The 16,952-nt window shown below is 39.6% G+C and overlaps 1 protein-coding gene across 2 annotated transcripts in view; it reads left to right on the top strand.

Annotated features, from left to right (window-relative positions):
- The first annotated feature begins 3,258 nt into the window (after positions 1 to 3,258).
- The window catches only part of LOC106893577 (riboflavin kinase-like), a 35,756-nt gene continuing 22,062 nt past the window's right edge, over positions 3,259 to 16,952 (top strand). For both annotated transcript variants that reach the window (XM_014951656.1, XM_014951657.1), the window contains exons 1-4: positions 3,259 to 3,459; positions 5,221 to 5,372; positions 6,578 to 6,680; positions 8,177 to 8,292. In XM_014951656.1, the coding sequence (XP_014807142.1) occupies positions 3,378 to 3,459; positions 5,221 to 5,372; positions 6,578 to 6,680; positions 8,177 to 8,292 (453 nt within the window). In that variant the 5' untranslated portion in view covers positions 3,259 to 3,377. The remainder of the gene's footprint in view (positions 3,460 to 5,220; positions 5,373 to 6,577; positions 6,681 to 8,176; positions 8,293 to 16,952) is intronic.

Here is a 16,952-nt window from a genome sequence, read left to right as displayed (position 1 = left end):
GTCATCAAGCTTTCAACATCTGCTTAGATTTCACCATTTTACTTCTTTGTGATATGGTGAAATTTTGTCAACTTTCTGTGAAATTGGCAGTACTTCTATTATTCTGAATTTTCAGTCAGCCATGTTTTTGCTGTACATTATTTACCTTTGAGGATTATTTTTAAATTTTTTTAAATTTTTTTTCTTTTTTTTTTTTTTATAGCAGGGTTACTAGAATCAGCAGAACATTTTTCAGCAAGTTATCTATTTTTTACAAAATTCTTCTCTGGCCAGTCTTTCTGTACACCACCCTCATAAAAGTACTTTATATGTTATCCCAAAGAAACTATGTTAACATAAAGAGATATGGTGCCTGAACACATGGCTTTTCAGGCACTCCTGTGGGAGATTTGATGTATTATGTCAACTTTGGGTAACACCCATGGACTGGTATTTTCCAGTGCTGCCCTAGGTGAAAGAGGGTCTGCTCTTGTGCATTTGGGTGGGTGGTGAGATGGGAAAGAAAGAGAAATGGTGCAGGGCTGCTTCTGAATCTCTGCAAGAGAGGCCTGAAAGAAATGGCTTAATAAAACAGTGGTTTTAATGCAATAAAAAGAGGAATAGAGATAGTGAGTAAAACTTATATCCCCTCACGCGCAGGGTACCCTGGTTTTATGCAGCATCAGATGGATGGATTTCCCTCACGGCACGCTGTGCAGATTCTGTCCTCCCTCCCATGCTGTTCTTTTGTGGGATGAACAGGAACATATGTCTTCTCCTGAGAGGTTCATAGAATCACAGAATCGTCTAGGTTGGTGGAAGAGACCCTTGGTTGTCACATTATCTCTGTCATGGCATCACCAGCGCGCAGCATGGGTCATTCCCACAGGCTCCCTTACGGCATCCCCTCATGCGAACACACAGGCCTTAAGTACAAGGTGCAATAGACATGGTTTGCTCATGGTCACAAACCCCTCAGTGTCTTCTGCAAGGCTCCCAGTGCCGTTGGATAAGCAGATGGTAGTGCTGTAACGAATGCAGACATGCCCGGCAGGTGCCCAGGAGACAGTGTCACGTATTGGTGACGGCAGGAGTGTTGTAAACATCTGGATCCTTTTAACAGTGAGAACACTTTCACCAGAGTTTCTCCTCATTGCTAAGTCATCCCATAGCTTGGGAACAGGGCTGTAATGGCAACCTCTGTTGCTCAAGGCCTCCTTGTCACGCCGAGGTACAGCACTGGGAAAGTATGAGGAGAGTGAGCTTAAGGAATAATGGGGAAGTGGGAAAAACATTGCAGCCATTTCCTTTGCTGCCTCCTTCCTGCAGTGTGAGTCACTAGGGCATCATTTTCATCTTCTCTTTGTGATGCTACTTGCACCTCAAAAATTAAGGAGGCCTTTTCAGTCTTCTATAAGGAGTGAAGAGGTGAAGGCTGATACAGGCTATTCCTGGACAAGAGAAATGCTACACAGATGACACACAGCACCTACTCTCTTTTCTTCAGGTTTGTATGGCTACTATGTACGTAGAAAAAACACTTGAAGGCTTTTCACTAACAGCAATAGATGTAAAAAATGCAGCATCAGCACAGAGCAGAAATTCTTCTCCAGCAGTGTGAGAGTTCCAGCTGTGCCTGAGTTTTCTTACCTCAGCTATGAGCTACCAAACTGCTTTTTTGTTGGCATACAGGTTTGTGACTAAAATGAAACTATACTTTGTGAAGAAACATGTTGACTACATTTTAGTACAGGTAGTTAAATTCTACTTATGTACAATCCTCCCTCCAAGCTGAACTAAGTACAATTTATTACAAGAGAAAAACATGTCTAATGACTGAGAATAAGGATTAACAACTGTTTGACAGAATGAGCTACCAGTTGTCAGTAAGACTTCTGTGAAATTTCTAGCCATGTAGTTTTTAGGCAAATATTTATCTGACTTACTCTTTCTCAAGATCTCTTCTGTTACAGAGATAAGATTGTAAATCCTGTGCGCAAAACCTGTGCCCAAGCCTGCAGATATTGAAAAACAGATTGAGTGCCATCTTGTGGATGCCACAAGAACATAAAAATTTATTCTAGAAAGACTTTAAAAAGAATGGAAGTAGGCAAGCACACATCTGCTTATATAGAAATGATAACTGAAGGCCTAATTTGTTATTGGCAGGAAGAAACATATTATGAAAAATATAAATGTACCCACCTCACGGTATTTTTTTTTGTTCTACAGCTGAAATAAACTAAAAATTCCAGGGAGGAGTGGTCACCTTATCTACTTTATGGCTTGTCATTAGTTAGACAACTATGTAACAACTTTGGTATTTGGTCTTAATATTGAAGATGCTTCCACTACTAAATTTCATTAAACCAACCTTTTTGTAACATCTCTCTCCCTATGCTGTGAGACAGCAAAACTGAATGTATGCTGTAGTAGCATAGGACTTACTTTTTCTTCCACTTTTCCTTCTTTTATATATATTACCACCATTATTTTTTGTTCAGCTGAAGATATGTAAACAACGATGCTGTAAGTCAGTCAAAGTTACTCAAACGGAAGCGATGAATTAAAACGTTAGCATTAAACAGATGGTGGGGGACTAGGATGAGAAAAAAAAGAATTAGAAAGAGGGTAAATTTAAGGTGGAATATTTTTTTAAGTAATTTTTGGCCTTATTCTATGAAGTAAACAGTGCCCACAGATCTGTGAATTGGTAGCTCCTAGAATTTTGTGGTGTCATATCACCAGTTTCTCAAGACAGCTCCCCGTCATTGGAATGAACTGGCCACCATCGGCTTTGAACGCGAGAGACAGGAGCACGTTACAGGTGCTCAGGCTGCTTTTCCTTGGAAAAAAAACCCACCCAACTAGAGGCAGCTCCAGCAGCCCTTTTATAACAAGTTACATCAAACTGTGCCTTATAGGCACATCGGAAACGACTGGGGATTCCCTGCGAAGACTTTGGTGATCTCTCAAGATATTGTTATGTGTTTTTACATCAGAATGTGTTAAGTACCCTGTAGCAGTCCCAAGTAAGGCCCCCGAGACTTACCTGGCACCTGCACCACTTGGACATAAAAAGACCGGCTCGGCCTGCCTGCTGCGGCAGAGTGTATTCAGCAGAGACTGAATACACGCTGGTTAACCTGCTGTTTGGAATGGCACACGTGCAAATTTCGTATATTTGAGGCGGACCCTGGATGGGTGGGCTGGGGGTCGGGCTGTTTGTGAGGGGACGCCGGCGGCTGCCGGGGAGCTGTGTGAACGGGAGGCCGGCGGCTGCCGGGGAGCTGTGTAAACGGGAGGCCGGCGTGCTCCCTTCCTCCTCCTCCTCCTCCAGCACGGCGGCGGTGAGAGCCGCGCTCCCCCGGCCGCGGGTCTGTGGAGCGCCCGCCGCCATGAGGCACCTGCCCTACTTCTGCCGCGGGGGGGTGGTGAAGGGCTTCGGCAGGGGCTCCAAGGAGCTGGGCATCCCCACCGGTGAGCGGGCTGCGCGGCGGAACGGGGCGGCCAGGGTGGGTGGCGCCTCCCCTGAAGGCCGCTGGGGCTCCCGGCCTCGGCCGCTCCACGGGGGGATGCCGGTCCCTCTCCCGGTGTCCCCGGGGAGGGGGGGAGCCCGGCCCGGCGGCTTGCAGCGGCCTGCAGTGGCCGGGCCGGCTGAGCGGGGCCGTGTCGTGCCGTGCTGTGCCCCGGCGGGACCAGGCCGCCCGGCTCTCCCGGTGACCGAGCCCGGTGGATCCCGGGAAGCGGCCGAGGTGCCCCTCACCGCTGCGCTGGTGGCGCGGCGTGCTGCTTCTGGGAACAGGCAGGGCCTTCTGTGTTAGTATTTTTGGTGGGTTTTGGTGTATTTCTATTTTTTATTTTGTTTTCTGCATTGCTTACGGCCTTGTTCAATCGTGTTATTTTCCCCACCTTTTGTTAAACGATGTCTTTCACCTCGGATGAGGACAAGGAAGGGACTGGGCGCTGGGAAGGAAATGTAAAGCGAATAAAGCAGAGATTAAAAAAAAGCGGATCAAAGTGCAGCTCTCCTAAAGAGAGGACAAGAGGAAATGGGCATAAGCTTGTACATAAGAAATTCCATCTAAACATGAGGAGGAACTTCTTCACTTTGAGGGTGGCAGAGCACTGGAACAGGCTGCCCAGAGGGGTGGTGGAGTCTCCTTCTCTGGAGACATTCAAAATCCACATGGACACATTCCTGTGCAACCTGCTCTGGGTGGACCTGCTCTGGCAGGGGGGTTGGACTAGATGATCTCCAGAGGTCCCTTCCAACCCCATAGCATTCTGTGATTCTGTAAAGAGAAGCGTGTTCTCCCGTTGCCATTCTCTTTTTGACTTGTCTGAATACAGATAGATTCAAATGGATTCCCCTCTGTGCCAAAGACAGCTGAAGTCAGTGGTCATTTTACACAAATCCCAACATGCAAGAGAACCTCCTACAGCAAATCTTGACATACTGGACAAGTGACAGCATCTGTCGATGTAAACTTAGTTGGTTTTGGTTTGGTTTTTTTTTCTTTTGATTGTTTACATATGGCTTATTAATAGCAGGGAATGTGGGATAGAAGCTTTTTCTGGTCTTGAACTAGGATAGAAATCCATTAACTGTAAATTCTTTAAAATTGGCTTGAAACCTTGTATGAAGAGCTTTACCCGTGTGTGAAGTTAAAATAGGACCATTGTTTGGCTAAACACTTAGATTTATACCCTCAGTCAGGAAGGAACCTATTTCGTTTCAGATTTATAGTTTTCTAAATAAAATCCTAGAAATCCCCAAATATGAATAACCTTAAAGGCAACATGAAAAAGTTGGCAAGTGACTAAAATCCTGACTTCATTTATTTTTATGTATTTTACTTAAAAAAATACTGATACTTAAGTAATTCTAAGATGCTAGTTTACGGTGAAAAAAAACCCTTGATTTTTTCTGTTCTTTGACCATACTAAAGCAGTGATAGTTCTAATGCATTCAAACTGCATATTTTAGTTTATTAATTTAACTGTAGAATAGAACTTATGTAGCTATGAAATAATGTATTATAAGAGATGTGATAACTCTGGTATTACCACATAGACTACATTTCATGAAGCTATTTTCTGGTGTATACTTGCAAGTGGCAGGTTGTATCAGTATCGTAAACAGTGTTCTGCGTGTAGACAGAGCTTGGCTTTCAGGTGTTTGAAAGATCTGTGATGCCTTTTACTTACACAAATGTACACTTTCTAAAATTTTTGCAGCTAACTTTTCTGAACAAGTAGTCGGAAGCTTTCCATCTGATATCTCTACTGGTATATACTATGGATGGGCCTGTGTTGGAAATGGAGATGTACATAAAATGGTTTTGAGCGTAGGATGGAATCCTTTCTATAAGAATATTAAGAAATCAGTGGTAAGAATTTTGCTTTGTGTGGTACTTTAATAGTAATAAACGAGCTAGACATTGGCTTTGAATAAGATAAGCAGAATTTGATCCATAAGTGAGATTAGAAATTCCGTTTGCTGGCAGAAATGTTTTTGGTATCCATCTCAAATGTATGTGTTCTGGGGAGGAAAAAAAAATACAAATCCCTAAAACCCCCTCAGTAGCCATAGTGCATGCAGCTGTAGATAAATAAAATTTATTTTCATTTGACTCTTCCATCATTACTTAAATAATTCTGAAATCAAAATTCATATTCCCAAAGTGGTTGTTGCTTATTGTGCTTATAGCTAGATAAATATAACTGCTAAACTGAATACATCCATTAAGCTTATGAGGCCCCTTAAATGAGCTGGAACATATTAATCTCTTGTCTTTTGTAATCCCTCCACATTTAAAGCATGAATTTCTGGGGTGTCTTAATTTGTGATGATTTTTCAGTAATTCTTCTCTTCAATGGTGGAATCCATACACATGGTGCTGTGGCTTAATATGTAGAATCAAGATCCAAAAATAAACAGTCACAGGACAGAGTTAAAATCCTTAACTGTGGCATCTATGTTTTTCTTGCTATCGTGTGCTGGTGCTTATTCCTGAGACTTGCAGAACTTGGTTTTAATTGCTATTACTTGGAAGCAGTTTTATTTTGACATGAATCCCTGCTTTGAAGATAGCTGCTTTAATTCTTTAACTTGGTTTTAATTGCTATTACTTGGAAGCAGTTTTATTTTGACATGAATCCCTGCTTTGAAGATAGCCGCTTTAATTCTTTTTAGAATTTTATCATCCAATTCCTGTGGGTTACTTGTAAAAGCTCTCTTTAAAACAACAGTTCCAATCAGATTCATTACAGTTATTTGGACTCAGCAACTTAATGATCAAAGAAATCTAGGCGTTATTTGTGATTTGTTGCCTTGAAAATCTTACCACTGAAATTAATATCACAATGCTCCTGAGTGCCATGCAAAGTACAATTTTCCCTGCTAACATAATGAAAAGCTCTAGCCTCTTATATATGTTAGACATATGTCTATATGTTAGACTAAGTGTCTCAGTTTTCCTGATACGTGTGGGAGAGAATTGGAATTAGAGGTATTAGCTGAACATCCTTGCAGCGAGGGAAATAAACTCAAAATGTGTCATGATAATTGTCAACGTATTTCTTTTCTTTTTAGGAAACACACATTATCCATGCTTTCAAAGATGACTTTTATGGAGAGATTCTTAGCATAGTCATTATTGGATATATTCGACCAGAAAAAAACTTCAGTTCTTTAGGTCAGTGTTGCAGGTCTCTTACTAATGTTTTGTTTGTCATGTTCTTAGGTATTGAAAGTGTTGTGTCACTGTTCTCTCTCTGTCTTCACCATCAGCTGTTTCCTGTAGGGTAGCTGTTTTGTGTAATCAGCTGTTTCACCTAGCTGTTTCTCAAGGGTGGAGAGGCCTTACAGAGAGATCTGGATAGACTAGAGTGCTGGGCAACCACCAACGGCATGAAATTTAGCAAGATCAAGTGCAGGATTTTCCACCTGGGAAGGGGTAATTCTGGTTATTCATAAAAATAGGGGGACGAGGGGCTGGAGGGTGGCCCTGCAGAAAGAGATCTGGGGGTTGAGGTTGGCGGTAAGTTGAATATGAGTCAACAGTGTGCCCTGGCAGCCAAAAGGGCCACCTGTGTCCTGGGGTGCATCAAGCATGGCATAACCAGCTGGTCGAGAGAGGTAATTGTCCCACTCCACACTGCACTGGTGTGGTGCCACCTCAAGTACTCTGTAGTTTTGGGCGCCTCAAGATGAGAAGGACATCAGACTATCAGAGTGTCTCCAGAGGAGGGTAACCAAGATGGTGAAAGGCCTCAAGGGCAAGACTTAGGAAGAGCAACTGAGGTCGCTTGGTTTGTTCAGCTTGGAGGAGAGAAGGCAGAGGGGTGCCCTTATCGCAGTCTATGACTTCCTTAAGGTGGGGTGGCAGAGCAGGAGGTGCTGATCTCCTGTCTCTGGTGAGCAGCAACAGGACATGAGCAACTGAAATGAAGCTGCATCAGGGGAAGTTCAGGTTGGATGTTAGGAAAAGATTCCTCATTGAGAGGGTGGTCAGTCACTGGAACAGGCTCCCCAGGGAAGTGGTCATAGCAGCAAGCCTGTCAGAGATCAAGAAGTGTCTGGACAATGCTCTTAGTCATATAGTTTAGTTTTAGGTAGTCCTGGCAAGGAGCAGAGAGCTGGACTCAGTGATCCTTATGGGTCCTTTCCGGCTTGATTCTATGTCTTACCTTTGACTTTTCAGTAAGTTGTTTTGATTTTTTTTTTTTTAAGCTGAATCTACTAATTCATAAATTGGTCATATTAAAAGAAGCAAACCCCCACAACTTCCAGATTATCAGTACTTACTTATTTCAGTCTAAAAATTACGTTGTCAGGTCAGTAGTCTGAGGAATAGCTTGAAAATCATGACTGTGTTGTAAAAGCATTGGTCTGGTCTTTTAAAATGCGTATGTGTTAAAACTGAACCAGTTAATGAAATTCTGTTGACATTTTTGAGAAAATGTCTTGGAACAAGGAAAAAGTAGTGTTTACAGCAGTGAATAGTGCAGCACATCAAAAGCATGTCATTTTAGAAACAGAGAATGTTGCCTTTCTAACTTCATAATGATGAATGTATTCCGCCTCTGTGATTGTTTTTTTGGTGTTCTGTAGTACTCCCTTTTTCACTTGTTGTTGTGTGTTCAGAATTCAGACCAGCTGTTAAATAATGCTTTTCTTCTCTTTTTTCAGAGGCACTCATTTTGGCAATTCAAGAAGACATTGAAGAGGCAAAAAGACAGCTTGATTTACCAGAACATCTTAAACTCAAAGAAGACAACTTCTTTCATCTGCCAGAAGGCAAAACGGTAAACCGTTAAGCAAAACCACATGGGGCTTTTTCATGTCATGGAGCTCTTTTCTTTGCACTACTATGTATTATGCGTCACTTGATATATGTATGTGTGTGTCTGGCTGGGATGGAGTTAATTTTCTTCACAGCAGCTCATATGGTGCTGTGTTTTAGATTTATGACCAAAACAATGAACATAAGACACTAATGTTTTTAGCTATTCCTGAGCAGTGCTTGCACAGCATCCAGGGATTCCCTGTTTCCCACTCTGCTCCCCCAGTGAATAGGCTGGGGCTGTGCAAGGGGTCAGGAGGGGACACAACCAGGCAGATAACCTCAACTAACCAGACATTCCATGCCATATAGTGGTCGGGCTGAGCAATAAAATGGAGAGGAGGGGGTTTAGGGAAGTTGGCCGGCTTTTGTTTGGCAACTGACTGGACATCTGTCTACCCATGGGAGGTGGTGAGTGGTTGCCTTTGCATCACTTGTTTTGTTTTCTTTTTTTATTCTTCCACAATTTTTTTTGGCTTGGTAATCTATTTTTATCTTGACCCGCAAATTTTCTTGCTTTTGTTCTTCCACTCTTCTTTCCCTGTCCCACTGAGAGGGTGTGGGGGAAGTGAGCTAGTGGCTGTATGGTGCTTAGCTGCCTACCAGAGTTATCCTGCAACTATGTTTTTAGGTAGTTATGATTGGAACTGAACACTAAAACCACACAAGATTATTTAAGTTTGTTTCTATTACTTGATTGTTTAACAAGTCATGCAAAAGGAGTAGAAGGCTATTTTAGGTCTTTACAGAAAAATCGTGAATACAAAGGTTACCAGTGATTCAGGTATCTAAGCACACGTGGAACAAGACCAAAGTTAGTTGTGATGTCTTTCTCCCCTAAGGACTGTTAAATACTTCAATGAAAACTATCAGTTTTTCAGGCAGAGAATGTTATTCCAAACTGTTTTCCCAATTTTATGTCATTCTTACCTGTGGATTGTAGGGAGCAGCTTAGAAAATTTTTATATTAATCAAGTCAAAAATTTATCTACGGTACAGGAAGCCAAAGATTAGTTAACAGTAACAAGAATAATTCAGTATAGTTACTATTTTGATAAGCTATACAGCTGTTGTGGTTGTACCTGTCATTTTAACTGGAATTATTTATTGTAATTTTAATTGAAATAGAGGAGATGACTGCTACTCTTTGAGTTACTTGAATATGAGGTGGATACTTCTGTCTAGTTGACTGTGCATATGACAACACATAACCTGTGTAGTTGCTTTCTGAGGAAGCGTTTCACTGAAGGTCAAGGAGTGACTGATGGAGAAAGTTGGTGCGCTGTGAAAGTTCAGGCTTAAAGGGTGCAGAACAAGTCTGACAGTATTTCTGCTCTTTGGGACCAAAGGCAGAGGAGGTAACTAAAGGCAGCTGCATTTTGGTTGCTGCTGGCAGCTGCCTCAGGTGAGGAAAACTTCTGTGTTGCTCACTGTGCTGACAGTGGATGAATGACTTCAAGGTTGAAGTTAGAATGTAAGGCACAGGAAAATCCTTTCAACCCCCTGCGCTTAAGTGCAGGTACGAGCCAACTTTTGGCTGCAGGTTAGTGAAAGTTTTTGGGGATTGCTGGAATGATATATCAACACTTCAGTAGATACTGAGTATTTATTACAAATCATTTCAGTTTTATGCTCTGAAATGTTTGTGCAGATAAATGGAGGGTGTATTGTCAAAATTAATAGTAATCTGGAAAATATTTGTTAAAATTATATAGTATGTATGTATATAATGTGTGTGCTTCCAAATCTACTCTCCCCACCCCAGTGCAATGCACTGTCATGAGTTTCCTCCTTGTCTTATGCCATTCTGATCCTGCATTTCACCCTGGCGTTTGAGAGCTGCGTCAAGGTAGCCACATGGGAATTCTCTGTGGCAGGCACTGTCAACCTGCCGGAGTTCCAGCTCACAATGTTTTAACTTGCAGCCAGTTTCATGGGGTATTTGGGAAAAGGCCTTGAGCAAGTCAGAGAGTCCTTGTAGCTGTGTATGGCTTCAGCCAAAACGTGGTTATTCAGGTGAGTTGCTCGTCAGTCCTGTTGATGGCAGAGGCCAAAGGGAGGAAAGAATGATTTCTGTAAAATCCTATATTAGAATAAGCATTTTGATCTATGTTGCTAATGTTGTTTATAAATTTAACTCTCCAAAGACTCAGACAGTTTTGTTGTAACTTGCCTGGTCATTTTCAGCACACTTTGGTCTTCCTAGTGGGAATATATTAAAAGAAAGTAAACTTATCTGCTGTCAGAAATACTTTCTTAAAAAACAAAAACAACAACAAAAAACAACCAAAAAAACCCCAGTTCAATGGACTTTTACTGTTTGCATGTATGCAAATCTGTACAAGAATTTTCTTGAAAGTGAGTTATTTTTTTCTCCACTTTAAAAATGAGGAGTGATGGGAAAGTTTTTTTCAGTCTTCCTTAACCCCAATATAGGGAGGCATTCTTGAATATATAACAATGTCAAAGTCTTGATTTATATTTTACTTTTCTGGAAGAACAAATAGTAGCCATGTTAGTCAATGTAACATATTGTCAAGAGCATACTTAAAGAATAAATCTTTATTGTGGTATTATAGCTAAGCTCATAGCTGCCTTTTAAAACTACTTTTTGCCAGTGATTTTGTGTGTCTGTTGTGGAAATAATAGTGCCTTAATCTGGTTGCCTCAGTAACACTATTCTGTGACTGCTAGTGAATTCTACTATCCAAAATTCATTTCGTCAGTTGTTTTTAAAACCACTGTGCTTGAGGATAGAGAGCAGTAGCAAAAGGAAGACTTGAAAAAGTTAGTTAGCTCACAGCTCTCACCTGAATTGGGAAGTACATATACAATAAAGTAATAAACTGATCTTTGCATGTTTGCCTTCAAGTTGGAGAAAATGTAATTGCATTTATTTGGCTGAGTGTACCTATCTCTATGCATTATTTAATATCAGATATTTTATATTGATTTTAAGTTCAATACATGATTCCTAGCACAGTATAAACTTTATGAAAGGTTATATTTTTGTATTATGTGCAAATAAATATTTCAATTTCTGTTGTGACACTGTAACATTAATAAAAGTAATTGAGAAAGTAATGATGCTGCTTATCATAGGTTTTCTGATTGATTGTATTTTATGCGGTGGAAATAATCTGTGCATATTGCCTACCATATACTGAAAGAGGTGCTGCAGAGTTCTTCCTTTATGGGTCTTAAACTTCTTTAATTTTCTGGGGGTGGTGGGGAGGGGAATTGTTGTTCTTGCTCACAAACTTGGTGCTACATTATTTATGTACCAGCTGTTTGCAGTTTTTTATTTGTAAGGCAGTATGTGAACACCAAGTGAGGCATAAAGGTTACTGAAATTGTTGGAGTTCAAGCTAAGTATTTCCGCAGTTTCAAATCCTGCGTAAATAGAGGCTATGGTGCATTTTAATTGACTGTCTCCTTCTGAAGTTATTACTGTTCTGAAATGGAGTTTATTGACAATGTGAGAATACCCATATAAGATCATACTATTTTTTTTTCAAATGCATATAGGTAATACGGGTCTCTTGGACAGCTGTGGCATTAAACTAGCTGGTGTTCTAGTACCCTAAAGAACCTGTGTTTAGCAGATGCTAAAATGCAACATGTCTTCACAATTAGAAGATCTAAAGGCACAATGTGCACAGACAAATAGTCTGCAATAGTCATTCATACAGACTTCTTGAAGGGCTAACTATATTTTGAATTAAGAGCTTTCCTAAAAACCAATACAGAACTTGTATTTAATTGGTATCCTTTTTACTTTAGGACAGATTCCCTATATATATAACATTGTGTTCTCAAAATCTACCTGAAAATTAAATCTAGGTCACTAGAACTTGAAAATCAATTTTAAAATCCTGATTTTTTTAAAATAAGTACCTATTAAATTAGTTATCATGTTCCATTTGTTACTGATGTGAATGTATTTTCATTTATTTTCAATTACTGTTACATATTGTGGACACAGACACTGTCACACATTTTTCCAAATGAATACAATGAAATAAAATGCTGGAAAGTGTCCTTAGTAACATTTCTACTAAAGAGTGGCACTAGTGTGATACCTAGTTTACTGGAAACTCCATGGATTAAGAAGGAAGTGCAAGGGGAAGGAAGGAAAAAACATAAGGACCTTGAGATGGAAAAAAGCTTGAGAAACAAGAGGATGATGGAAATTTGCCAAAAATAACAAGTGTGAAGTCCAGTTCACTGAGATCTTTGCAACTTCATCTGCCACATCTTTGTTGGAAGGTGGTACTGAGACAAAGGAGATGAAAGTTCTTACTCCTTTGACTAGTTGCAGATGTGTATTTGATAACTGTGGCTAAATATAATAATCACAAATCTGCAGTAGGTGAACTTTGAAAGTTCACTTCAAAAGACGTTGTGCTATTTTGATATATTTGATACCTTGATGTTTTGATAACTTTGGTGTCCTTAGAAAGCTGTTTCTAAGTTGCTGTGTAGAGTTAACAGTTGGTATCCTTTTTAATTTTTATTCTGCCTTAGACTTCTAGCAATTCTGCATCCTCAGAATTCTATAACCTGAAAATAGATCTGTCACTACCCTTTCTTTTAGAATTTAAAACTGCTTGGTTCTTTTACAAGTCAGGTGGATAGAGTTGCATACTGATCTTCTGTTCACATTCAATTGTTTAAACATTTATCTGGCTCAGGGCAAAGGTCCATCTGCTGCAGCTGAAAATGAATCAAACCTGTATCTCGAAACACGTTAATCTGGCTCTGGTCCCTTGGGGAAAAGTTTCTCTCATGCTTTCACGCTGTTTATATGTAGACCTTTATATATAACCTCTATGTGGTGTTGTGGGTATGTTGTAAGGATTGCTTTTTGTGTTAGACGCAGTGGACTCTTCAGTGTACTTTGGTATTTGTCACGCATCATGCTGTTATAACAGCACGGTGTCCACATTGGAGGCGTGGATTTAAAACTAAATCCTCAGGCACTTGTGTTCTTCAGGTTTCTGTTTAACGCTTGAGGACTAGAAGCATTTCCAAGAATTCAGGTGTTCTACTAGTTTTCAATCTGGAAACAACACGATACTAAAAAAATTAACAAATTGCCTTCAAATTTATTTTGTAATTAATATGGTCTATACAGGGCTATAACACTTTCCCCTAATTTTCTTGTAATTTACTGAAGGGAGAAGAAAGATGTGAAGGAAATTACAGGCTGAAGGCCCTACTTGCTAGTGTGATGGTTAGAGAGCTTGCTTTATCTGTTGCTTCAGGGGAGTTATTTGAATAGATTTGTGGTCTATTTACTTTTCTAAGGGGACTAGAACTTTGTAAACATTGCTGACAATGTCAATTAATATATAATTGGTTGCATAACTTAAGGTACTGACTTTATATAATGATATTCTATAAAGAGTAAGGATTTTATTTTGTTTTCTTTTTTGTGGCTCAGAGTAGCAAAGTACTTTGTATCTTTTTTTAGATTGTTCTGAGGTTAAGATTAGCTTGCTTCTCCATAGTGCTAAGATTTGCCAGTGACAGAGAGTACAGTAAAATTTATATTTGGCTTTTTTTTTTTTTAACTAATGATAAGATACTTCAGTGACAATATTAGGCTTTTGCATCAGGAAAAAAATAGCTGGGAAATGAAGATGATGGTAGGTGACAAGAAGGAGGAGAAAATACAGAAAAATAGTTGGATGAGGATTTTAGACATGACATGCAGTGAGCAAGGACGGAGGAACACAAGAAGTAAAATGGAGCAAGAACTTTTTAGCGTGATGCTTATTAGGTAAGTGTAGCACCTGAGCTCTTCCTGAAAAAGAGAATGTGCTTATCTAGATGCTAAATAGACAATATAAATTAGGAAGAATAAAAGAGTACTTATTTTCCTTTTTACTATTGAGTTAAATTGGTAATGCAAGCCTGCAAAGTCATGCAAAGAGGTAATTAGTGCATCACTTTTGTTTCTTAAGTTCTGACACCTTTACTCCAGAGTAAACCTGAATCTGAGAAGGGATGATGGGGCAAAAAAGTCGTAATTACTGACTAGTTTGTAACATATCTTTTCCAATGGAAAGAATGTATTTTATCATGTTAACAACTAATAAAATCACAACAGAGATGTTAAAATTAGCCAACGTGTGTCAGGCAACTTCCTAGGTATTTCTGAGCAGTAGGAAATAACCAATGAAGTAGGAACATATGCTACTTACCTTGAAAGGAGACTAGAATTTACATGTGCGTATCTCTCCAATTTTTTTGCATTTTAACATTTATAAATGTATCTAGTTCATTGCAAGTAGGTCTGTGTACAGTCAGAATCTTTAGTCATCTGTTGTTTGATATGATAGCTTATTATTGTTGTATATATGTACTAATTAGGAAAAAAAAATAAAGGAGTGGAAAAATTTCCTGAAGTCTTTCTGTTGAAAAGTGCTTTTGAGCCCTTATTCAGAATATCTGTCTGTTCCTCATCCAGATGCATGTCTGGTTTCTCCTTAAAGTTCAGTCTTGAAATCACAGTACACATAAGAGGTGGTTGACGATGAAAAATCGATAGTCAGTTCTGGTCTAATCTGAAAGATATTCTTCTGCCCCTTTCCTGTCCCCACCTCAACAGGGACTCAAATGAACATAGGTGACCTTTGTAAAATAGTGACTTACTAAGGATAATCAGAATTTTTCTGTAGGTAACAAAGTGGGAAATGTGATTGCTAAGAAAATGTTTTTTAATGCAGAAGTATACATTTCTGTTGAAACACATTATTTTTTTGTGAGAAAACTAAGTGCCTCAAAATACCCATTTTACACAATTAAGTTTGTCATTTTTTCATTCCTATCTTTGGTTTGAAATTTCAGTCTGAGTCCTGAGCAAGAAAGAAGTCCTGCAGTTATACAAGATGGAGAGGCAATTATAAGGTATACTGTGAAAATGTAGTCTGCCCAGAGAATAGCCTGCAGAAGGAGTCTTGGGCCTCAAGACACTTGAAATGTAACTCCTGCACTCTACTTTCCTCTGCCTCCTTTCTAGCAAAACGTCAGGGCAGGGTTATGGGAGAGAAAACTTTTCTCTTTTTACATACACTCTGTAGAAAGAAGGGGTAAAGAACACTGGTGGCCTGCACTTCCCTTTGAAATCAAAGTACTGGATGGCATGAGAGCTAAGTGGGTGGTAACACTATGTAGGATACATGGTTCCTATGAGATCTTTTTGAAAGATCTTTACTACTCAAAGGGTAATGAGAGAGAGTTCCCTGGGAGAAGGATAAAGAAAATACAAGTAATTGGTGAAGACTGAAGGACTTTGCAAATTCCCTGAATGAATGAGAGTAGCAAAGAAAGGTGCAGGGGGAAGGAAGGGCCTTGAGGTGGGGAAAAAAGCTTGAGAAGTGAGAGGGTGAGATAAACTTGTCAAAGATAACAAGAATTTGAGACTAATTAAAAGGGAATAGCTGAATGGAAGAGATGTTCTAACAGCTTTGTTTTTGAAAGATATTTCTTTTGGGACACCTTTCTGCCTGTGGTGAGTGGAGGAGAAGGCAGGAGAAAGGAGGAGAATTGGCTTTGTGACAGCTAAGGATTTGTGGAATTGAATGACTGTGGATTTGAATTCCTCTAGCTTTTTTTCAGGACAGAGTGTAACAGGCTTAAAAACTAGAAGTCCATAAAATAATCCAGAAAAGCAGTATTTCCTTTGTGTGCTGTGTTCTCTGCACATTTATTGCTGGCTTCCTTGGTTGTACTCTGTTTTCTGTCAAATTTTGTTAGAATTGTGAGTGACTCATGAATGATTTCCTCTTGTGCCAATTAGTTGTTAAACTTTATTTTTCATGGTCTCCCTCTGGGCTCTTAGCAGGGAGTTTTAATTGTGAAAGCTGTAAAACTGGTATGGCTTCGCAGGTCACTAAGTTCAGGTCTATTCTGTTTTCTATTCACCAGTATTTTGAAACTTCCACTTTGGGAAGAAAAAAAAAAAAGCCATAAGAAGCTTGAATGCAATTCTCTTCCCTCGTGTCATATCCTTCTAACTTCAGGCATCAGTTATTCACTGCTCTCCGGAGAAGACTGGCTCACCTTCAAGGCAATTATCTGTCATTTTTTAAGACGCGCACCTCGTCACTTCACCCCTGCAGCGTAAAAATCACTCATGCTGCTGCATGCCTGCTGCCACCTCTTGAGAACAGGCTTATCACTTGAGCAGTTATTTGAACCCCTCCCAAAAAGCACTGCTTTTTTTTTTTTTTTTTTTTTTTTTTCCCCCTTCCTTGTACTGTTTGCTGTGGCATTCTGCATCAAAAAGAAATTACTTTATATTGTAGAGGTAAAACTAAAAAATGTAAATGAAATATTTGTAATACTTCAGAATACTGAATTGATCATCAGAAGTGCCCTGAGGTAATTTCCTCTTTTGAGGGTGCAAAGAGGTACGTACGTGTGTGTGTGTGGGGAAAAGTCGTCTTTGTGTTCTTTGCACAACCTGCATTTCAGAAAAAGTGTATTATTTTACCTGTATTGTTTAAGAGGAGCAGTGGGTGTAATTTACATATTTTTATTTGAGAAGGATAAGTAGACTTTTTGTGATTTATTTTAATAAGAGCTAATAATGAATGTTCCATGACGTTAACA

Source organism: Calidris pugnax, unplaced genomic scaffold (assembly GCF_001431845.1).
Source record: "Calidris pugnax isolate Ruff unplaced genomic scaffold, ASM143184v1 scaffold207, whole genome shotgun sequence".
Lineage (NCBI taxonomy): Eukaryota > Metazoa > Chordata > Aves > Charadriiformes > Scolopacidae > Calidris > Calidris pugnax.
This window is presented reverse-complemented; position numbering and strand designations above follow the sequence as displayed.